Genomic DNA, 25,425 nt, shown 5'->3' with positions numbered 1-25,425 from the left:
CTTATCTTGCCTGTTGTCCAAAGTCTGAATATAATTTAGAAATATATTTTTCCATTTTTCTAGTTGTTTATTGTGAAGGTGTAAGTTTATTTCCTTTTTCTCTGTCATTGGCACAGGCAGAATTCCAGTACCCTTACCTTTTGTCATTGCTTAAAACCAATTGAGTTATGCACAGTTGATCCTGAACTCATCGAAAGGAATGAATGAATAAAGCTCTGGATATGTTTTCTAACCGAGGGGCAATATGTGTCTTCTAATTTGAAGTCAGCTATAAATAGGCATCCATTCGCTAACTGGATAGTCACTGAATCCAAAGCCAGTTTGGTTAATGACAAAACTTAGAAACACGACTGAGCTGGCTATTTGTTTACTTAAAGATCCAGATATTATTTATAAGTTGATGAAAGAGTTTTTAGCTCAGATTCTTAAAATATCTGTTTAGGTTTATTTGAACACTATTTTTTCCACCTTTGGAAATAGTACATGAATAAAAATCAGAAAAACTAATTTATTTGGAAACACAGTTTTGTGTAACTTTAACAGTAGGCCTAAATTAGGAGTGGGAAGAGGAACCGAGATCATTATGCTCTTAAACAAAAATACTACCTATTGTATTATGGGCTCAGAATATCAAAATTTATTTTTATTTTATTTATTTTTTTAATTCAAAGTTTATCAATATGCCATACAATAACACATGTGAACCAGACATTCAATTTCTTTCCCAGAAAGGAATAAGAAACTAATATGTGGGACGTAAAAAAAAAAACAAAACCCAACAAAAAACCTCAACAAATACCACCGTCTAGAAGCCACCCAGAAAAAATTTGTGGTCAAAGCCTTTTGTTCTTCAGAAGTCACCATTCACCAGCTGTAGATTTTATATGTGGATACCAAATAGTGGGAACTTTAACTCGTATTTTCTTCATCAGCTTTTGGCTTGGAGGTTTCCTCCTTTGCCTTTGCAGAATTCTTTGCTTTCCCCCTATTTTTGGGTGCTTTGGAGATGGAAGCAGTCTTCTTCTCTTTGTCCTTTGCTGTGTTCTCTGAGGTTTCTGTAGTGGCCAAAATCCCCTGACAGGGCATTGATGGGGTCTCAGTCATATTCAGGTTTCTTTCATTCCTTGGGTTTCTCTGTAGGGGGCGCCACTGGTTTGCCTTTATCGTTATCCAAGAGATGTCTGTATTCTGCGTGGGGGGGGGGGGGAATGGTGTCATCTCTCTCTCCCAGCTTGTCTCTATGTTCATCTTTAACTTTTTCCTTGACTTTATCCTTTATGGGTTTGCCCTCATCTGGATCATGCTGCCTGTGTCCTAGACGGTCAGCAAGTTCATCAAGGGCATCATTAATTTCTTTGTCATTCAAAGTGGCAGGGGGTGGGCCCGCAGATTGGGTGGCTGGAGCTGCGGTTTGGGAGACCATTTCAGAGAAGCTGAAAGTTTATCATGTTCAAATGGAAGCGATGCAGTGTTTGGGGGTCCAGTGAAGTCCTCAGACAAGGCATCGAGGAGGATGTCTTCATCCAAGGGTAGAGGTGATTCCTTGGACTCTTTCGGCAGGAGTGGTTTTCCATCTTTGTCCTTGACTTCTTCTAATCTATAGTCAGGAGGAATCGTTTCTTCTTTTTCACCAAGCTTTTCGTGATCCTCCTCTTTCGCCTTCTCCTTGACTTTGTCCTCCACAGGCTTTCCCTCTTCTGGATCTGCTTCCCGCTCCCCCAGGCTACCAGCCAAGGCTTCCACAGCATCGTCTGGCACCAGGCCCGAGGACGCAGGCTTGGGAGGTGCTGACTGTATACTACACATGGAGGCCCAAGGCACCTTCTCTGCCCCGGCAGCCAGGGCGGCTGCCTGAGAGTCTTCGGTTTTTTCAGTTGGCTTGGATTGTTTTTCTTTATGTTTGGCCTGGTCAAAATCTTCTGACAGCTCATCTATGAGTTCAGACTCACTCAAGGGCTTCAATTTTTTTTCATGCTCTGGCAGTAGTGGTTTTCCATCTTTATCCATGGCAGGTTTTAATCTGTACTCTGATGGGACTGTTTCGCCATCTTCACCACACTTCTTTATTTTCTCTTCTTTGGCTTTTGCCTGGTCCACTTCCTTGATGGAGCTGAGATCGGACTTCCGGCGGCCCAGCGATTCCAAAAGAGCCTCCAGGGCCTGGTCGCTCATTGTGTCCTCCTCCACCTTTCTTTTTTTCTCACGGGGTGGAACAGCACTTTTGATCACCTTGGCCGACTCAGCTTTTAACACTTCTCCCATAGATTTCTTCTCAGTTTTCTTTTCCCCCAGGGGCAGGAGAACTGCAGGTGAAGTCAGATGACAAGGCATCAATGGCTTCATCGGGCCCCACGGGCTTCGGAGGGTCTGGAGGAGGCCCTGTGACCCCTTCTTTTTTATCCAGAAGCTCCCTGTATTTTGGAGGAATTGTGACTTCTCTTTTACCCAATTCTTCTATGTAGGTAGAGCTCATGGGATCCAAAACTTCAGGTCCAGTATATGTTGTATTATCTTGTTCAGTTTCTTCAGGTTCTCCTAACATGTCTATTAAGTCATCCAAAGCAGCATCCATGCCTGACTTTTCAGATGGTTTATCCGGTTTGGACTCAACTGGTACCACTGACATTAATGACTTATTTTCTTTTTTCTTGTCGTCTGACTTGCCAGATGCCACGGCTATGTTGGCAAATATACTCTTTCCATCAAAATTTAAATTGATTCAATTGAACATTACAAAGATAATACCAATGATCAACATCATGAAGGCATATGTTTTACAATCATAATTTTAATTGTGATGAAAATTTGTACTACTCACCCATGATAGTTTGTCTTTCTTTTTATGGCTAGTAATAAGCAATTATAGAATGACTACTTAAAATTAGAGTTGAGCCTGTAAGAATAAATTACTGAAGCAAACTGATTATTTAGGGAATCAGAATGTTGACTTAGGCCTTTGAGGAACAGAAACACCAAGCTCTAGTTATTTTGTGTATTACTGACATTGAGATATAATGATAATATAGTTTAAAATTATTAATGTGCTTTTCTCTTTTGCCTTTTTGAATATAAGACCTTTTTCCTCATTCCTTGGGGTGCAGATGTTGCCTGGGACAATATTTGGAACTGATAACCTAAAACACAAAGAGAAAGACATAGTTAATATTCATTTTCTGACATGCAAAGTGAAGTTATGTCACACATTAGCCTTCCAAATCTTATCATAACATTGAAAAAGATTTTTCAAATTCCTTTATAACCTTCTTTAGCATGTTAAAGCTAGATTTGGAGGATTCTCTTCATTGTTTTCTCCAACAGTGTAAAGAAGACACTTCTTTCTTCTATGACAGGTCTCCTCTGATAAGAGAAAGATAAAACATAAGGGAAGTAGAAGAAAGCTCTCACCCCCAAGCCTGGTCCAGGTATTTGCATGAAGAAAGTTGGAAAGAAAAGAAGATGCCAAAGTATTTGTGTTAAAGTTAAACTCAGGACTCACTAAATTTAGGAGCCTTAAGAAAGTTAGGGAGTCCAACCTAGAACTTGATTAGGTCTCTGGGAGGGGACTACACACACTAAAGTTGTATGTACTACTGACCACATACATACTCTGAAGTTTACAAACTCCGGGTTGAGTGAGAGTCAAGACATACTGCAAGGGGCAAGGTCAGTATGGGCTGACCGGGATAGGTCAGTATGGGCTATCCCAACAGGATAGGCTGGAATAGACAGATCAACCCGGGATCCCATGGAGTAGGAACTATAGACCCCGGCATGAAGAACTGAAAACAAATGGAGTTGATAACAGATAGATGGCTGATGCCTCTCTGTTTCTTGAGCTGAAAGACTGAATCATGAATCACCAGACGTAAACTGGAGCAAAGGAGGCCAGCAGTTCTTAGTAGGGTAAGGTCAACAAAGGCCAGAACCCTTTAGGACAGCAAGCAACAGGGAGCACATATCTGAAGTCAGAAGTCATTTCTGTCAGTGCCATTGGACAACAATGCCAACAAGGATATTTGTGCTACTATTCCCTACTCATGCAGATTCCTCAGAGGGGAAGAGGGAGGAAGAGAATATTAGAGTCACTGAGAATTTTAGTTTGGAGAAAATGAACCCAGAGAGAGTTAATTCGAAATCTGTAGCTTTAACCTGGATTAGAGAGTTAATTTCTTTCTCCTCACCACTAGGGTACCAACCCCATGTATTATTTGTGGATAGAAATTCATTAGAACAAAATGAAAAAGCTTCATTTCCTTGCATGTTTGACTTGAATTAAATATTACTTTAATTAATAGTTTATCATTTTGATATAAATTTTAGACAAATCATCTTCATTTATCTGAATTAGTTTCATTTAAAACATCAATCTACACAGTTTTATTTAAAGTACAAGGGCAGGTTTAGCAAACATATGCATGGGTACTGTAATTTTCTGCCCATCCTTTAACACCCATTTCTCACATTCCCAAGAGCACCCATGATACCATCACTGATCAGTCAAAGGACCTCTTTTTTTTACTGAGCCAGGAAACAGACTGTACATTGTTTTCAACATAACATTCTAGGCAGCAGCCACTACTTGCTCAAAGTTGGCAGGGGAGAAGAAATTTATTTTGCATCCCTCAAAAATGAGGAACCCAAAGATCTTTAAGACATAGTCTCTACCTTCAAGTGAATAATTTAATTAAGAAGATAAGTCCTGTGTAGATGTTGACTAGTGAACTAGGTAGTGTATGACATGGGAAGTATTAGTGGTAGAGTAAATGAATGCTTTGGGGTTTCACACAAGAAAGAAGACACTGGAACCTAGATGCATCAAGGGAATGTTCATCAAAAGGGTGTTTCTCCAGGTACATTGTGAAAGCAATTTGGGTAGATGAAAAAGACAAAGGAGGAAATTCAGAAATGGTAAGTAGCTTTCAGATTTCTAACTACACTAGAATAAGCCAAGTATGCTTTGTAAAAACCATGTAAAAATTTGGGTTCAAAGTCTCCCTCTACCATTTACCAAATATGTGAAGTTGGACAAGTGACCTTAGTTTTTTTTAATATTTAAAATATATTTTACTGATTATGCTATTACAGTTGTCCCATTTCCCCCTCTTCATTCCCCTCCACCCTTCGCATCCTCTCCCACCCACATTTCCCCCCTTTAGTTCATGTCCCTGTGCCTTAAGTTCCTTAGCTTCTACATTTCCCATACTATTCTTACCTCCCCCTGTCTATTTTCTACCTACCATCTATGCTACTTATTCTCTGCACCTTTCCCCCCTCTCTTCTCCCACTTCCCTGTTGCTATCCCTCCATGTGATCTCCATTCTGTGGTTCTGTTCCTGTTTTAGTTGTTTGCTTAGTTTTTGTTTTAGGTGTGGTTGTTAATAATTGTGAGTTTGCTGTCATTTTACTATACATGTTTTTTATCTTCTTTTTCTTAGATAAGTCCCTTTAACATTTCATACAGTAAGAGCTTGGTGATGATGAACTCCTTGAACTTGACCTTATCTGGGAAGCATTTTATATGCCCTTCCATTCTAAATGAAAGCTTAGCTGGATAGAGCAATCTTGGATGTAGGTCCTTGTCTTTCATGACTCAGAATACTTCTTTCCAACTCCTTCTTGCTTATGAGGTCTCTTTGAAGAAATCAGCTGATGGTCTGATGGGAAGTCCTTTGTAGGTAACTGTCCCCTTATCTCTTGCTGCTTCTAGGATTCTCTCTTTCATTTTTATCTTGGGTAATGTAATTATGATGTGCCTTGGTGTGTTCCTTCTTGGGTCCAACTTCTTTGGGACTCAGCTTCCTGGACTTCCTGGAAGTCTATTTCCTTTGCCAGATTGGGGAAGTTCTCCTTTATTATTTGTTCAAATATCTTTTCTACTTGTCGCTCTTCCTCTTCTCCTTCTGGTACTCCTATAATTCGGATGTTGGGACATTTAAAGATGTCCTGGATATTCCTAAGCCTCTCCTCATTTTTTTGAATTCTGGTTTCTTCGTTCTTTTCTATTTGGGTGTTTCTTTCTTCCTTCTGGTCCACTCCATTGATCTGAGTTCCAGTTTTCTTCCCATCACTATTGGTTCCCTGTGCACTTTCCTTCATTTCACTTAGTGTAGCCTTCATTTTGTTATCTAATGTGTGACCAAATTTAACCAATTCTGTGAGCATCTTGATCACCAGTGCTTTGAACTGTGCATCTGATAGGTTAGCTATCTCTTGGTCGATTAGTTATATTATTTCTGGAGCTTTGATCTGTTCTTCTGTTTTGGCCATTTTTTTTGTCTTGTCCTGCCTGTTATGTACTGAAGGGTGGAGCCTTAGGTGTTCACCAGGGCAGGGCAACCCAGGTGCTGAGTTGTGATGCAATACATGGGGGCAGGGTCTAAGAAGAAACAATGGCCTTGCTTGGCTCTCTGTGGGACCTCAGTCCCTTCCACCACTTCATCCAAGCAAACTGGGCCTTTCTGGTGCTGATTCCCATGTGGGCGGGCTTGTATGCATTCTAGGACCCTGTGGGTCTCTCCAGCGAACTCTCCTGTGAGGCTAGGAGTCTTTCCCTGTACCTCAACTCCTACAGGTGTTTTCAGTTGGTGTTTTGAGGCTTTATTTCCTGGTGCTGGGACCCTGGGTTGTGCAGTCTCACTCCCCAATTATCTGTGAAGGAATGTGGGACCACCACAAGCCAGCCACCTTGTGCACAATGTCTTGCTTCTCAATGGCCACCTTGCTGGGTCTACCCATTGCCACCCCGCGCCCAGCTGCCTGCATGCCCAGGCTATGTCTACCTGCATGCCCATGCCCATGTCTACCAGCTGCCTGCATGCCCAGGGTCTGCCCTCTGCTGTCTAGTGTGCCCAGGGTGCCTTGCATGCCTGGTATCACTGCTTCTTGTGCCTTGACCCCTCTACACTTGGCCAACGGACTCCACCCTGCCTACTGGTCTGGATGAATGTGTCTATTTCAGCTTCTTGGCTGTCCGACTTCCATACAGTTCAATTTTCTGTCAGTTCTGGTTGTTATTTTGTTTCTAAATTTTTGTTGTCCTTATTTTGGTTGTGCAAGGAGGCACAGTGTGTCTACCTACTCCTCCATCTTTGCTGTACATCCCTGACCTTAGTTTTTAAAATCCACTTTCTCATCTGTGACAATGCAGATAATAATAACCAAATCATGGTATTTTTCAGGGTTGAGTGAAATAACTTGGCACTGAGTTTAGTGCCTGGTGAATAGCTCAACATGTAATTTAACTCTATTTCCTTTCTGTTCATCATTGCTTTTCATCTCTTTTGATTCAGCAAGTTTCTCTTACAGAAGATTTGCTCCATAGAGAGTCTTCCTTTTTATTATTACTTTGTATGACACCCTTACAATTCCAATTACGTTAAAAATTCAAAAAGATTCATTTTAAATAGATGCTTCTTGAAGGGATCACAAAACTAAAAGCACTTAATTCATTTAAATTCCAGGTTTAAATAAGTGTTACATTTCTCAAGCTCTGCCCTAAGTTCCAAATACAATAGCCTTATTCAGTTAAAATGATTGCAGCCCTGGCTAGTGTGGCTCAGTGGATTGAGTGCTGGCCTACGAACTGTAAGGTCATCAGTTTGATTCCCTGTCAGGGAACATGCCTGGGTTGTAGGCCAGGTCCCTAGTAGAGGGTGCACGGGAGGCAATGACACATTGATGTTTCTCTCCCTCAATTTCTCCCTCCCTTCCCCTCTCTAAAAATATTTTTTTTAAAAGTTAAAATGATTGCATGTGCTAGAGACTTTATGTTACAGACATTACTTTTTCTTATCTTCTATAAATATAGTTATTACATTTTGTTGCCTATTTTATGTTCAAATTGCTCAGTGTATAGGGGTTGAGATACAGGGTCATTAAGTCATGTGGCTGTTGTCATAACACCGTCAGGTCAGACAACCCTGAGCTTGACTATTCCAGTATTTGCATTATTTCTTCCTAGCCCTCAGGCCAAAGTGGAGGTGAGGAGTTGTGCATATTTGTTTAGATCAGATTGTAATTAATTGGATGATATAATTCCACATTGTTAAATTTTTTGCTGAAAATAAGAATCCACCTACAATCTAACACCTCTATTGTGATCCATAGTGGTAAAATCATATTTCCTCTGTGTTTTGCAGAATGGTCACAGAACTTTGTGGTTTGCCAATGAATGTAACAGTCAGTCAGTAGCTAAATAGGCATTATGTACAGTGTAACAGACTGGGTAATGGATCGACAAGGAGAAACACCACATACATTCTCTCTCTATCACCCTGTCTCCTGTCTCTAAGCCTGGCCAAGGATACAGAAGTGATGTACCTATGTAGAGCAGAAACTGGTGGCATCTTTTTAGTAAGGTTTTTCTATCACTGTCATGAGTGTATGTTCATGATACAGTCTTTCCTCACCCAGCTGCCTGCCGAGCAGCTTGGCACCAAGGAATAATACACAAGAGTCCCACACAGTAACTATGCTATTCACTCAGCTTTTATTGAATGCAGTTTCACTCAAAGTAGAACATCAGCATACATTAATATTATACTCACACTTGAACAATCTAAGAGAAATATAACACAACACACACACACAGCAAGCTATGGGGCATAACGAACCTGAGTACCAAAGTCTCAGCCTGCAGGTCCCGGAGACAGCACGGTGGGCCAAGGAGTAGTCAGCATGTTGCAAGGGAGAATCTCCGGAATTAGGCAGGAAGCAGGGTAGACAAAGTCCTCAGTCTAGCAAGGTAGAGCCTCCAGTGGTCAATGCCAAGGGAGATCAGCGTGACATGGATCGGCACTCTGGTGTGTGGAGCTCAGCTGTCTCAGCAGTGGTCTGGAGCCAGCCTCAGTTATACCTTAAATGTGGTGTACTCCTGGCTTCTGGGTCTTTTCAATAAATGTCTTGGTGGCCCTGATGCAAGTGAGGAATTTCCCCAGGAGCCTATCTGTGGGTGGCCCTGCTCTGCAGACACGGTTGCTCTGACAACCTGTGCAGATATCTAAGTGTGTCTCCTTACCATATGTGTTTACTCTGACTTAAGTAATTTTCCTCTTGAACCAAATTGTCCTGGCTGACTGACAGCCATTTTAGTTGACATAAGTGACTCCACTTTGTTTTATATACTTTAGACTATATTAATTGGACCAATGCCATTTTATTGGTCCTGCTCTCCACACTTGCTCATGGCTCATAGATTCTTTTTTTTATTATTATTTTTGGCTCATGTATTCCTTATGCTTGTAACATACCTGGGCCATTAGGCTCTTTCTAGAGTTGTGAAAGAAGCTGACTTTTTATACTTTCCTTCTCCATTCTACTTAAAGTTTACATCTCATTATTGACATAGTAATGTAGGTGCTTTTGGTTAAAGGGTTTTAAAAATATATCAGTTTTTCCTAGTTCATGAACTAAACTCAGAACCAGCAAAGCTAACTGGGGTGGAAAATGGAGTCTGTGCCTGAATGTCTCCAGAAAATATCTCTGCATGGGTCATCCAAATGTCCTAGAATATCAGTCTCTCTGAGCAATTATTAGACACTTTCTCTTTCATCAATATGTCTGGGGCCTCCTGGGAATGGGAGGATGTGATACAAGTTATGAGAACCACTAAGAATGTATAGTCCATCAATTGGTTAATGTTACCTGTCTTTTGAGATGAAAGGCTCAGAAAGGTACAGACTTTTGTTTTGGGGGTTCATATGTAGTTTAGGATTTTTTTCTCTTGGTATCAGCAAGAATAAGGACTTCTTCCTAAGGAGACTTCAAGTTCATCACATGCTCAGGATGCCTATAGTTTTGCATTGATTCCCTGGAACCATGCTGAGTACTGGCTTACAGACAAGTGCTTGTCAGAGACAAGGGTTCCATTGGTCCAAAGTAAAATAGGAAAATGCTGATTTCCCGAATTTATTGGGGGCATTTTAGGGGTCTGGTAAATTCTGAAGTCAAGAAATTATTGCCTTGTAGGATATGAGGAAAATTAATAAAAGGATAAAAAGAATCCTCCAACATTTAAAAATATATTTTATCGATTATGCTATTAATCTCATTTTTATCTCCCCTTTATTCTCCTCCACCCTGTACCCTGCCTGCCACCAGCATTCCCCCAACTTAGTTCATGTCCATGGGTCATATACATAAGTTCTTTGGCTCCTCCATTTCTCATACTATTCTTAACCTCCCCCTATTTTGTATCTACAATTTATGTTTCTTATTACCTGTATCTTTTCCCCCATTCTCCTCCTACCCCCTCCCCACTGATAACCCTCTGTTTATTTCTGTGAATCTGTTCTTGGTCTAGTTGTTTGCTTAGTGTTTTTTTTGTTTGTTTGTTTCTGTTGTTTTTTTTTTTTTAGGTTAGGTTTTTGATAGTTGTGAATTTGTTTTCATTTTACTGTTTGTGTGTTTGGTCTTTTTCTTAGATAAGTCCCTTAAACATTTCATATAATAAGGGCTAGGTGATGATGAACTCCTTTAACTTGACCTTATCTGGAAGCATTTTATCTGCCTGTCTATTATAAATGAGCTTTGCTGGATAGAGTAATCTTGGATGTACGTCCTTGCCTTTCATGATTTCAAGTACTTCTTTCCAGCCTCTTCTTGCCTGTAAGGTTTCTGTTGAGAAGTCAGCTGATAGTCTAATGGGAACTCCTTTGTAGATAATTGTCTCCTTTTCTTTGCTGCTTTTAAGGTTCTCTCCTTATCTTTAATCTTGGTTAATGCAATTATGATGTACCTTGGTGTGTTTCTCCTTGGGCCCAACTTCTTTGGGACTCTCTGAGCTTCCTGGACTTCCTGGAAGTCAATTTTCTTTGCCAGATTGCTGAAGTTCTCCTTCATTATTTTTACAAATAAGTTTTCAATTTCTTGCTCTTCCTTGTCTCCTTCTGGCACTTCTATGATTTGGATGTTGGAGTTTAAAGATGTCCTGGAGGTTCCTAAGCCTTTACTCATTTTTTTGAATTTTGTTTCTTCATTCTATTTTGATCAAATCTTTATTTCTTCCTTCTGGTCCAAACTATTGATTTGAGTCTGGCTTTCCTTCCCATCTTTGTTGGTTCCCTGTAGATGCTTCTTTATTTCATGTAATGTGACCTTCACTGCCGCCTGGGTCTTTTTTATGCTGTTGTAGTACCTGGTGAGTTCCTAGAGGATCTTGATAGCCAGTATTTTGAACTGTGTATCTGATAGATTGGCTATCTTTTAGTTGCTTAGTAGTATTTTAATCTTGAGCTTTGATCTGTTCTTTCATTGGGCCTTTTTTTTGTCTTAGTACTCCTGTTACATAGTAGGGGTAGAGCCTCAGGTGTTCACCAGGACAGGGCAACCCACTTCGCTGCCTTGTGATGCTGTATGTGGGGGAAGGGTCCAAGAGGGACCCTTCTAACTAACTCCACCCTCTGTGCTACTAACTCCACCCTCTGTTGGTTTTCAGTCACCTCCCCTGCTACCCACCTGCAAATTGGGCCCTTCTAGTGCTGATTCCTGGGTGCCTGGGTTTGTGTATATTCCAGGACCCCGTGGGTCTCTCCAATAAACTCTCCTGTGAGACTTGGAGTTTCTCCTGCTGCTGCCTCAATCCCCACAGGTGTTTTTAGTCAGAGGTTTTTCAGGCTTTATTTCTCCACTCTGAAACTCTGGGTCATATGGTCTGTCTTGCTCCCTAGTTGTTCCTCCCAGTTTATCTGCCTGTGAATGTGGGACCACCCAATCTACAAGCCACAGCCTCACTTTGTCTTCCAGCCACTGCCTTGCAGAGTCTTCTCCACCTGGCTGCCCATCTCCACCCCTCTTACCAGTCTGGATGAGTGTTTCTTCTTTAACTCCTTGGTTGTCAGGCTTACATACAGTTCGATATCTGTCACTTCTGGCTGTTTTTTGTTTTTAAATTGGTTGTGGTCCTTGTTTTGGTTGTGCAAGGAGGCACAGCATGTCTATCTACATATCTAACTTGGCCAGAAGTCCATGGGTTTACCCAAAATCTTATTTATTATTACTTTTCTTGCTGTTTCAATTGTGGCTTTTGTTTCTACTTAAATCCCTGTATGACCTACTGAAGAACATTACATTAAATGTAGACTTTTATTTGAAGGGTAGCAAATGGATCTACTTTACAAGAAACAAAAAGTAAAATTAAAGAATCAAAAATTCTATACTACAGAAATGATTCTCTGGTCAGGTATGTGTAGTTTCTCACTATAGCATCACCACCATGACTACAACCAAGACTACTACCACCACCATGATCATTGTCACCATCCCATGGTTTTAATGACCAAATGTAGAATTTTCTTCCCAGAATAAACACCATGTTATTCAGTAAAGACAACTTCCATCTTTCTATGTATTCTATTCTGTCAAATTGTTTTTCTAATGGAAATTTGTCACTTGGCATTGGAAGAAAACAATTTAAATCAAGCTAATTCTTCTAACCTGACTGTATAAATAGACCAAGACAAAAAAAATACTCCAGAAAGGTTAATTCATTTTGGAAATGATAGTTATCCAACAAAACTTGTACTGTATTGTCTGAGAAAAATGCCCAGCCAGGGGATATATTTTCCATCTATTCTTGCATCTAAATAAGTCTAAGAGATTGATTCTTGCCAATGGAATGTGAGGGAGAATTAAATTTGCCAATTTCTCATTTTGGCAGCTCTCTGCAGATGAGCATGACCAGATGTTCAATGTCTTGGAAGCCAGGTTTTGAAGATGGCAGAGCCATGATTTTATTTTTTATTACTATTGTAATCTTTATTATATTTTTTCCCATTGCCATTCAGTATCCATATACCCATCCCCACAGCAATCATGGCACTGTTGCCCATGAGTCCTTTTTGCTCAGTTACTCCACCCCATAACCTCCTCCACCCACTAGCTGTCATCTGCTTTCCATCTATGAGTCTGTTCCCATTTTCCTTGTTAGTTCAGTTGATTCATTGGATTCCACTATGAATGAAATAATATGGTATTTCTCTTTATCTGATTGGTTTATTTCACTTAGTATAATGTTCTCCAGGTCTATCTATACTGTTGCAAAAGGTAAAATTTTCTTCTTCTTTATGGCTGAGTAGTATTTCATCATGTAAGTGTCCCATAGTTGTTTTATCCACTCATCTATTAATGGATACGTGTGCTGCTTCCATATCTTGGCAATTTTAAATAACTCTGCAAAAAATATAGAGGTGCTTATGTTCTTTTGAGTTAGTGTTTTCTGTTCCTTTGGATATATTGCCAGAAGTGAGATTGCTGGGTGAACAGGCAGATCCCTTTTTAATTTATTAAGGTATCTCCATATTGTTTTTCATAGTGGCTGCACCAATCTGTATTCCCACCAACAGTGCACTAATGTTTCCTTTTCTCCACATACTCACCAGCACTCATTGTTGATTTATTGATGATAGCCATCTGACAGGTGTGAGACGGTATCTCAACATGGTTTTAATTTCATTTCTCTGATGATTAGTGACATTGAGCATCTTTTCAGATGTCTATTGGCCATCTGTATGTCCTTCTTAAATAAATGTCTATTCAAGAAGTGTCTATTCAGATCCTTTGCCTATTTTTAATTGTTTTTTTTTGTATTTAATTTTGTAAGTACTTTATAAGTTTTGGAAATTAACCCCTTATAGATGTATCAGCAAATATATTCATCCATTCTGTGGGTTGTCTTTTTATTTTGTTGATAGTCTCTTTTGCTGTGCAAAAACTTTTTAGCTTGATTAAGGATACTTAACCCAACAAGCCTATCATTTAAATTGAAGGAGAAATAAAGAGCTTCCCAGAGCAACAAGTGTTTAAAGGCTTGTTGAAGAAGAAGAAAAGACAGATAAAAAAATGGAGGGAACAGTATAAAAATAAAATGGCACTACATACAATTTATTAATAATCACCTTAAATGTAAATGTTTTAACTGCTCCATCCAAGAGATATAGGGTAGCTGAATGGATAAGAAAACAAGACCTATATATATGCTGCCACAAGAGAACTATTTTAGATCAAAAGATACACACAGAATAAATGTAAAAGAATGGAAAAAGATATTTCATGTATATGGAAAAGAAAAAAAGCTGATAGCAGTACTTATGTTCAACAAAACAGACTTTAAAACCAAAGCTGTAGTAAGAGACACAGGAGAACACTACATAATGATAAAAGGAACAATCCAACAAGAGGATATAACCCTAATAAATATTTACACACCCAACATAGGAGCAGCTAAATATGTCAAGCAAATCTTGATGGACATAAAGGGATATATTGACAGAAATGTGGTCATAGTCAAGGATATTAACACCCTATTGACTTCAATGGATAGAACTTTCAGACAAAAATCAACATGGAGACAATGACCATAAATAACACACTAGATCAAATGGATTTAACTAATATCTTCAAAGCATTTCACCCCAAAGCAAAAGAATATACATACTTTTCAAGTGCATAAAAAACACTTTCCCAGATAGACCACATGTTAGGACACAAAACAAATATTAATAAATTTAAGAAGATTGAAATTATGTTAAACATCTCTGACCACAATGCTATGAAACTAGAAACCAATCACAAGAAGAATACTGAAAACCATGCAAAGGCATAGAAGCTAAATAACATGTTATTAAACAATGAATAGGTGAACAAAGAGATCATGGAAGAAATCAAAAGATAACTTGAGGCCTGGCTGGTGTAGCTAAGTGGACTGAGCACAGGCCTTCGAACCAGAGGATCGCAGTTCGATTCCCAGTCAGGGCACATGCCTGGGTTGCAGGCCAGTTCCCTGCAGGCCAGTTCCCTGCAGGCCAGTTCCCAGCAGGGGACGCATGAAAGGCAACCATACATTGATGTTTCTCTCCCTCTCTCCTTCCCCTCTAAAGATAAATAAATAAAATCTTTTTATAAAGATACCTTGAAAGAAATGAAAATGAGGACAAAAAATCCAAATTCTGTGGGACACTGGGAAAACAATCTTAAGAGGGAGAGTCATAGCATTACAGGCCTCAAAAAAAAAAAAAAAGAAAGCAAGAACTCAAATAAACAATATAACTTAAAGGAACTTGAAAAAGAACAACAAAGAAAGCCCAAAGTGAGTAGAAGGAAGGAAATATAAAGGTCAGAGTAGAAATAAATGAAATAGAGTCTAATCTTAAAAAAAAGATCAGTGAATCCAAGACATGGGTCTTTGAAAAGATAAACAAGATTGACAAACCTTTAACCAGACTCATCAAGAAAAAAGAAAAGATAAAAGATCCGAATAAATAAAATCAGAAATGAAAGGGGAGAAATAACAACTGACACCAAAATATACAAAGGATTGTAAGAAAATATTATGAACAACTACATGCCAACAAACTGGACAATGTAGATGAAATGGATAAATTCCAAGAAACATCCAATCTTCCAAACTAAATCAGAAAGTATCAGAGAATCTGATAGACAGATCACACCTAGTGAAGTTGAAGCAGTTATTAAAAAAAAAAAAACTTCCTACAAACAAAAGCTCTAACTAGGTGGCTTCACAGGTGAATTTTATCAAACATTCTGAGTGCTAACACCTTTTCTTCTTACACTATTTCATAAAACTCAAGAGGAGGAAGGCTCCCAAGCTCATTATACAAAGCCAGCATTACTCTAATTCCAAAAGCAGATAAAGATACTACAAAGAAAGAAAATTATAGTCCAATGTCTCTGATGAACACAGATGCTACAATCCTCAAAAAATATTAGCGAACTGAATATAGCAATGCATGAAAAAAAATCATACACCATGATGAAGTGGGATTTATTTCAGAAATAGAAGCTTGGTACAACATTCACAAATTATTAATGTGATTTACCACATAAACAAAATGAAGGATAAAAACCATATGATCATATCAACACTTACAGAAAAAGCATTTACTAAAGTCAAGCACCCATTTATGATAAAAAACACTCAGCAAAGTGAGAATAGAGGGAACATTTCTCAACATAATAAAAGCCAGAATAGAGGGAACATATCTCAACATAATATATGAGATACCTATAGTCAACATCATACTCAGTGGGCAAAAACTAGGAGCATTCCCATTAAGATTCAAACAAGAGAGATGGGAGTAATAGAAAATTGTACTTGAAAAATAATTAAATAAATTAAAAAAAAAACAAACAAGAGAGGGATGTCCACTTTCACCTGCTATTCAATATAGTACTGGAAGTCCTAGCCACAGCAACCGGACGGGAAGAAATAAAAGGCATTCAAATTGGAAAGGAAGTAGTAAAACTGTCATCATTTGCAGATGATATGATACCTATAGAACCCCAAAGATTACATGAAGAAACTACTAGAACTGATAAATGAGTTCAGCAAAGTAGAAGAATACAAAATTAATATCTAGAAATCAGTTACATGTTTGTATGCCAATAATTAACTATCAGAAAGGGAAATGAAAACAATCCCATTCACAATTGCTTCAAAAAGCATAAAATACCTAGGAAATAACCTAACCAGGGAAATAAAAGACCTATACTCAGAAAATTATGATACTGAAGAAAGAAACTGAAGGAGATACAAATTAGTGGAAATACACACCATATTCATGAATAGGAAGAATTAACATCATTAAAATATCCATACTACCCAAGGCAATCTATAAGTTTGATGTAATTGCTATCAAGATTCCAATGACATATTCATGGAACTAGAACAAATATTTCAAAAATTTATGTGGAACTGCAAAAGTCCCTGCATAGCAACAATGATCTTGAATAAGAAGAACAAAGTTGGGGAACTCATGCTATCAAATATCAAACTATACTACAAGGCCATAGTAATCAAAACAGCATGGTACTGGCATAAAAACAGACATAAAGATCAATGAAACAAAATAGAGAGCCCAGAAATAATCCTAGACCTTTACAGTCAATTAATATTCAACAGAGGAAGCAAGTGTATACAATGGGCTAAAGATCATTTATTCAATAAATGGTGCTGTGAAGTTGGACAGATGTGCAGAAAACTAGATTACTTTCTTATACCACACACAAGAATAAATTCAAAATGGATCAAAGACTTAAATGTTAGACCCCAAACCACAAAAATTGTGGAAGAAAACATGGACAGCAAAATCTCAGCCATTGCACTGAACATTTTTTTTATCAGTTATATCTCCCCAGGGAAGGGAAACAAAGGAAAAAATAGAGTCATAAGTTTAATAGAGTTTTGGTTCTTGAGCCAACACTTAGAGGAAGAAAACTCATCAGCAATACATATTTTAAATTTTACCTAAGGGGGAAGTGAATTTTTAGGTTTTAACATTATAATTTTTATTTAAATTTTGTATGTAGTTAGCACTTAAATTTCTAGGAATGTATTTCAACTATGGTATTGGATTTAACATCCTGTTACTTATACAGTCATTAAATATTCACAGAGAAATTATTGCATACACACGCATACACACTCATACTTTCTCACATACACATATGTAAATATGTAATATTTACTGAGAACTTTCTGTACTAGGCACTAGAGTTTTGTAAAAGTTGACATACTTTTTGGCATCAATGATAGTGAGTTGTCTTGTTCTCCAGAAAACTTTCTCATGTTGAATTTCTCTTTTCCTGAATTTTCATTCTTTTTTGTTTGCCTGTTTTTAACAGCAATTTTTCCAAGGCCTTATCCTCTTTATTCTCTATAATAATTGAGCAATTCTTTTGCTCAACTATTACCTCTATAAGTGACTTCTAAATCTATTTCTCTTAACTAGCTTAATTTTTATTCCAATTATTTACAGGATATCTTCATTTGAATATCAACCATCATCTTAAGTTCACCTAGGAGGCAATTTAGAGTTATAATTAATAGCATAATGAAAAGAATGTTAAGTTATTATTAAAGTTAAATTTTCTACAGCAAGGCAAATATTAATTGAAAAAAACATCAAACTAATTGCCTTGTCACTAGCTAATATTGCTTCTGTTAATTATAGTTATTTTTACTAAAAGGAAATGCAACATGCATGCCCACTGAGTTTTAATCAAAATGAATTAGTTTATGAGTCTTCTTCACATAAGCAAACCAGTGAACTGCACACTCTAAAATGAATTGTAGCTATAGCAATTTAAAGGGTTTTAACTTTTACCTTTATTATTCTGGCATAAAAAATTCAAATACCTCTTCCTCAAGGAAACCTTTATAAAAGTATTTGTCAATTTCAAACTATTTCCAATTTCTTTATTCAATGAGGCACAGGGGCAAGGGTCTGACCATGAAAACACTCATGTCTGAGCTTGCTGGAAGAGCTGGTAACATGGTTAAGATTTCTATTTGCATATAGGTTCCAGAGGACTATGGGAAAAGAGAAAGACTGGACACATTGGTCCCCGACAGATGTTACCTCTACTGACTTTATGCTAACATCCTTAAGTGATCAGATCAAGAGACACCCCTTAATATCACTAGTGGTATCATGACTACATTGAAAAAAAAAGAGTCAGTGCTTCTGGACAAGGTGGTCACATAGGTAAATGCTGGCTCACTATCCCCCATAACTGTATCAAAATTGCAACTGAACTACAGAACAACAACCATCATTCAGAAACCACCTGAAATCTAAAAATCATATTTTTTATCATAGTAGTAGAAAAAGTGGGACTATAGTAATGGTGATATGACAGAAAGGGCATTATGGGTAGGAAGGCTGGCTGCTGATTAAGAGGTAGAAGATGGTGTTTGGGGCAGGCTTTAAAAAAAGGTATGTCTGAATCGATCTTCTAAAAAATGTCCAGGTGACTCCATAATGCCTTTTGCTCTCTCTTCCTTCTCTTTTTTTCTCCACCCCTTGCTCACTCCCTCCCTTCATTCCTTTTTTCCTTCCTTCTTTTTTACATTTCTTCCTTTCATCGTTCTATTTTTTAATACTATTTATTAAGTTAGCTATGACTCTAGATAAATCTTTGCCTCAATTACTTTTATCAAATGTAATGAAAGTATCTGTTGTACCAACAGTGTAGGGTAGAGATAAGAATGATATGAAATAACAGTTATGAATATTTGAAAAAAATTTTTAAGAGACCACATAACTCATTATTTTTGTCACTTTGAGAGCTTTCCAGAAACAAAAGCATTCTGGCTGACTGTAGCTAAATTCCCCTCTATCCCCTTGATTCACTGCAACATCAAAAAATCCATATCAGAAATATTTCACTTGTTTAAAGATAGGATAATTTTTCTAGATGAGAAAATTTGTTTGAGGTAATAGTCTTTGGTATTCATCTTTTCTTACTGTTACTTCCCTTGTCATCACTTTGTTTGCTCATATTGGCATAATGTATTATCTAAATCCCTGAAAAAAGTCAGACTAGTTTATGAATTAGTATAATTATCTCAATACCATCATTTACGACCAGAGTCTGAACTAAATCTATATATCATTTTGAACTTGACAGAAATGAAATAAACAAGTTGACCCTGGGCATGCACAGTAATTAATAGTTATTTGACACATGAAAAAACACCTTAAATGGGATGAAAAATTACAGAAAAACCTATGTACATGTGAAAATATTTCCATAGTTAGACCCTTATTAAAGCAGTGCTGAAGGTCATGTGAATGGGGCTTAGAGTAAACTTATTATCAGTAGTTGACCATTTACCCAAACAGTAAGGCGCCTTCTTAGAGTAAGTCTTTAGTCAGTAATCTAACTGCAAAGCTTCCTTTTAAGAGTTAAGAGGGATAAACTGAAAGTGCCTTTAGAAATATACATTAAAAAAAGAATGTTACAGATTTGGAAGAGCAAAATGGATGCAAGGCTTTTCATCTGCCCTTTCTGAAGTACTGTTTAAAAGGGGTGTGCTGGTCTAGATTGAGTCAAGGTGTCACACAGCCATGTTGTAGTTGAAACACGTTAGCTTTGGGGAAAGAGATAGCATAACTAAAAAAGTCCCGTTTCCTCTTACATGATTCCTGCATCTCACAGAAATGACACAACTGGCATTCTCTGTGTTTCTCTGGCATTTTGGGAAAAAAGTCTTAAGCATAGACCATTACACTCTTTTTTTCTGTTAAGAATGTGATACTTGCTATGGTTATATTTAAATCCATTATTTCCCTTCCTGTGTTCATCCCTCTAAATTGCACCTTACGATTCTCACATTTGCTGAAACTTGTTGCATAAAAACAAGGAGCATGCAATGCTGTAAATACTAGTCTTGATTTTGCCAGGGAAAGAAGAGCCCACATTGCATGGCATATCTGGGGTGCAGATGAGAGTGTGAGGAATGCAAACTGAATAAGGTAAGTGTCCATTTATTTTTTTTACCCACAAACATTTATGCATCTGCTTTCTTTTCTGATACTTCTTTTTTTAAAAAAAGATTTTATTTATTTATCTTTAGAGGGGAAGGGAAGGAGAGAAATATCAAAGTATGGTTGCCTCTCTGAGTCCCTTGCTGGGAACTGGCCTGCAACCCAGGCATGTGCCCTGACTGGGAATTGAACCGCAATCATGTGGTTTGCAGGCCCGCGCTCAGTCTGCTGAGCTACATCAGCCAGGGCTCTTTTCTGACACTTCTTTTAATAAGAGAAACACATTTTAAAAATTAATCAAAATGCTGCAGGTGGGGAATGGATGAAGATGTGGTAAACTGGATTGTAAATTTGTAAATTGTGACGTTAGCTCTTCTTCTTCCAGTACATAGAATGCAGGTATCATGAATCAACATGAAGATATCTGTAATAGGCAATCAATCAAGCAAGCAATTGCTGAGTTTGCTTAATGACAGTAATGTCATTGCTGAAATACTCTGACAAAGCATTCCCAAACATAGGCCAGAATTTAAATTGCTACTTAATCCTGATTGACAGATAGTATTTCTGATGAAACATAGGATCTCCGGCTCACCACAGCAGTTCACAAGACTCTGTGGCATGTTACCCCCTTATTCTGGACGATGCCCAGCCTGTTTCTGGTGCTCTCTGAGTGTTAAATAATACCAATACTGTCAAATACTTCCTACTTTTCACTGGGGACATTTATAATTCTCTGCTTCATGTACTTTTTAATTCTTCATGCTCAATGATGAAAATGAAAATTAATTACTCTGGGAATGTGAATGCCATCTTGACAAATCATTCCTGTTCTATTAAATAATGTTTTCATTAGTGAAACCAGGAAGTCCCTAGACTCTATTCTTTGGTCCTGGTCACCTATTTTTCCTTCTTCCCTAAGAGCTTTTTAGAAATGCCAAAACTGAACAAGAGTAATGGCCCTTTATTTTAGGTTTGGAGTTTAGATGTGATTTATTTTAAAACCTTCCTAAGTGTGGCATTTAGGTCTACTTGAAATTCCCAATTCCTTATATCTGTAGCTCAGCCAAAGATGAGGTACATATATAATAAGCTCTTTTGATTTCTAAGCTGCACATTCCTGGGAGCATGGATCTCATTTGTCCAGGGAAAAAAAGAGATATAATAAGCTCATTTTAAGTTTCAGTTGACTTGTAGTTCTTTTTTTGACCTTTGCTATTAATAGCTGTCAGAGAATAAAACCAGATAGGTCAATCAATGTCCAGATTTTATAAAGTATTGACTGTTTCTTGAAGGATTACAATGCCTATTTTGTTGGCCTGTTGTGCCACAAGGGGGGATTTATACAGTGTCGAAAAAATGAAAACCGTGAGCATATTTCAGATCTTCTGGTAATAGAGTCCTTGCAATCAATAATGATCAATTATACATAAATAAACAGAAATCACACCAAGGAGAAAATTAAAGTAATATTTTAATCCCTAGATCTGTTTTGGAATTATATTTAATGCTGTGTAAAGGATTGTATTAACCAGTTTACCTGATTTTTATCAGGCTGAACACTTTCTCTTAATGGTTTTCTTCAAATTTCACAACTTCCAAAGGAAGACTCTATGAGTCATTACTCACTTGTGCTATCCTCCAGAATCTACCCCTTTTTTATTTCGCCTTGATGATTTGTACTTCTTGGCAAGCTGGCATGTCTTCCATGTAATCCCTGCCATAATTTTTGGTGATTTCCAACCTATTGGCCTCTCAGTTTCTTGAACTTCTCCAATCATTTTGTTCTACCTCCTGCCTTAGACACTCATTCCATACCTTACCAGCTGTTCTCAATGTGAGGTCTAACATACCCTAAGGCCCTAAAGACACTTTACGGGGCACCTATGGGTTAAAGATTATTTTTTGGAAGATTAAGGTGTTACTTACCTTTTTCATTTTTGTTTTCCCATAAGCTACAGTCCATGTTACAAAGTTTTTCCCCCAGGGGCTACATTATATACAATACCATAACAGACTGAATGTAGAAGCAGATATGAAACTTGGCCATGTGGCTCAGTTGATTGGAGCACTGTCCCATACACCAAAGGATTGCAGGTTCAATTCCTGCTCAGAGCACATACTTAGGCTGTGGGTTCAGTCCCTGGTCATGGCTCATGCAGGAGGCAACCAATCAGTTTCTCTTTATCTCCCTTCATCTCTCTCTAAAATCAATAAAATATATTCTGGAGTGAGAATTGAAAAAGAAAAAAATTAAAAAAAAATATGAGAATCCAGCTGTCTTCTATTTAGCCAGACTCTAAATACATGTGCAAAAAAAGTGAAATAATGCTATTCATCAGTAATTATTTTTTGTTTTGGAAAATATTTATTATAAAAATATGTTGTGTTAACATGTAATGGGTTTGTTATTGTTTTAGTTGAATCAAATAGCTACTTAAAAATCTTTGTTTTATTTCTAATACAGTAAATATGAATAGATATAATCTAAATAAAATATTTTGCGAGCAGTACTTTTTAAGGCCATAAAGGGGTTCTGAAAACAAAAAGTTGACAACTGCTGCCATTGACCAAATTTCTCAAACTGTCTAGAAAGATGAAACTCCTTCTATATTGTTGTTTTCTAATGTTTAATTCATTATAGACTGATAGGCCTTACAGTATACTCACAATAGTAACTTTAAGTGGGCCCTTAATTCTGCGTATAGCAACCTGTTTTGTCAAGTTATACTGGGATAGCAAACAACCTCAAAGTCTTATGGTGCATGCAATGAAAAGTTTGGTTGCTCATTTGCTTTAAATATATGCCATGGGTCAGCTTTAACTCCTCCCTGGGACTAAGCTAATGGAAGAGCTCCTTCCCAGAAGTACTGCTGTGCTCACTGCAGAAGAAAGGAAAGATGATAGAGCCAAGTGATGTCTCTTAAAGCTGTTCTTCTACAGTGGCATGTGCCACTCCCACTCACATTTCATTGGCCAAAGAAAGACATTTAGCCAAACTTATCATCAGTGGGATGGGAATTATAATCCCTCTGCAAGGACAAGCATAGTAAAGATAAACCAGTATGAAAGAGCAGTACGTGGTTTTACATTAATACAACAACCTATCACACTATTCAGTATTACATTATCTCATCCTATCACTCCTTTATTCTCACAGATGAGTATTTAATCCTTTATCCACTCCTTTATACCTAGTGTGCCTCTTCTCCTAGCCTTACTTCCTGCTGACTTTGCTTCTCATTTCACTGAAAAAAAAAAGAAAAATTCGACATGATCCTACCTATCTACTCACCTGCATTTGTGGCAGTACGTGCTACCTTACCTTGGATTAACATTCCATACTCCTACTTAGGACTGACTCCTCATTGGTTTCCTAAACCTACTGAGAGTCACTGCCCAGCAAAACTTTTCTTACTGCTATGCTGTTAATTTCTACTCTGTGCTGGATTATTTCCATCAGAATGCCTATATGTGAATGACTTTCTACTCTTAAAAAGTAAAACAAACAAAATAACCCTTTTCGACCTCATTTCCCCACATGATACTTCTCTACTACTGTCTCATTTTTGAAAGCTGTTTATACATGCTACAACTATATTTGCTCTTGCCATTTTTTAACAAACTGCCTTTATCAATACCTCGATGACTTGAGTATTGTTAAGTCAGTAGTTAATTCTCAGTCCTCATTTTCCTTGACCAATCAGCAGCCTGTAAATAATTTTCCACTTGCCATCCTGAACACTACACATACCTGGTTTTCATCCCACCTTTCTGACCACTATTTCTCAATCTCTTTGAGCTTTCCCCTCACACTTTCCTGACTTCCTTATTTTGGAGTACTTTAGGGCACAGTAATTAGTTTTCTTTCCTCTATCGAAACTTTCTTTCTTGGTAAACTCATCCTATCTTACGGATTTGAAGCATACTCTACTTGCTTTTCTTCTCAGATTTATGACTTAAGCTCAGACGCCATCTATGAATTCCATGCTTATAAATCTAAGAGTACTTCACACCACCACTTAGATTTGTGATAGGCACTTCTAATGTAGTATCCTAAAGTAATCTCAAACTTCCTTCAAACCTACTCCTTTCATTGACTTCCTCATCTTAGTAAGTGGCAATTAATGTGTCACAGCCAAATACCTTGATTCTCTTCTTTGTTTGCAGTGGAATATTTGCAAATTTACTAAACCATTAGTAAATTTGGTTTGCTTCTCCTCAAACATATTAAAAAATTGATCATTTCCCACCAATTCCACTGTTACCACTGGAATTCAAGTCACCATTGTCTCTCTTATGGATTATGCCAATAGCCTCCTACTTGGTCTTCCTCTGTCTCAGCTGGCTCCTAACACATATTTTCAGTAAAGTACAATAATTTTTTTTCCATTTCAGAATAAAAGTCATTGCAATGAGCAATGACTATAAGTAGAATGATCATAACATTTATTTTCCACATTTAGACACTCTGAAAATAAAAGAGGGACTAATAATAATTATACAGGAATAACAAACATAAACTAAAGTTGTAGTGGGAAAACTGGGATGTATAGCCACTGTTAAAATAAAGCCCTTCAAGAACTGCCCTTTAGCTTCTGGTCAAGATGGAGGCAAATGCAGACATGCTTCACCTGTTTGTGCAACCATAGAAAGACAATCAGATCTCAAAAATAAATAATACCCAAAACAGTCAGAAAATTGAGCTGTATGGAAGTCTGACAACCAAGGATTTGAAGGAGCCACATTCATCCAGACAGGTAGGAGATACAGAGTCACAGAGACAGGTGCAGAGGCATTGTGGCATGGAAAGGCAGCTGCATTGGTTGCAGCAGAATGGATGGTACCACAGTCACATGTGGTGGATAAAAATCAGGAGATATACCTTGGGAGTGAGCAATCCTAGCAGCAGACCAGATTGTGCAGCCCAGGGTTCCAGCACTGGAAAGATAAGCCCTTATTACCTCTGGCTGCAAAAACCAGTGGGGGTTGGAGTGGTAGAAGAAACTACTGGATTTTTACCACTTAAAAGGCCCACATAAGCTGAGAACATACACAACACCACAGCAGCAGCTGGAAGGGCACCAATTGCATACAGGAGGTGGGTGAGATGACTGGAGATGGGTCCAGTGCTGGGCAA

At 37.8% G+C, this 25,425-nt stretch overlaps 1 protein-coding gene across 1 annotated transcript; it reads right to left on the bottom strand.

The window, feature by feature from the left end:
• Window positions 1-719: 719 nt before the first annotated feature.
• Window positions 720-2,704, bottom strand: LOC118976355 (calpastatin-like). The gene is given in 3 exon segments (XM_037030814.1): window positions 720-1,066; window positions 1,068-1,431; window positions 1,434-2,704. Coding segments are annotated over 3 exon segments (1,431 nt in total). The 5' UTR covers window positions 2,344-2,704; the 3' UTR covers window positions 720-909.
• Between the last annotated feature and the right edge of the window lie 22,721 nt (window positions 2,705-25,425).

This window comes from Sturnira hondurensis, unplaced genomic scaffold (genome assembly GCF_014824575.4).
Source record: "Sturnira hondurensis isolate 20B ecotype Veracruz unplaced genomic scaffold, ASM1482457v3 Scaffold0001721, whole genome shotgun sequence".
NCBI lineage: Eukaryota > Metazoa > Chordata > Mammalia > Chiroptera > Phyllostomidae > Sturnira > Sturnira hondurensis.
This window is presented reverse-complemented; position numbering and strand designations above follow the sequence as displayed.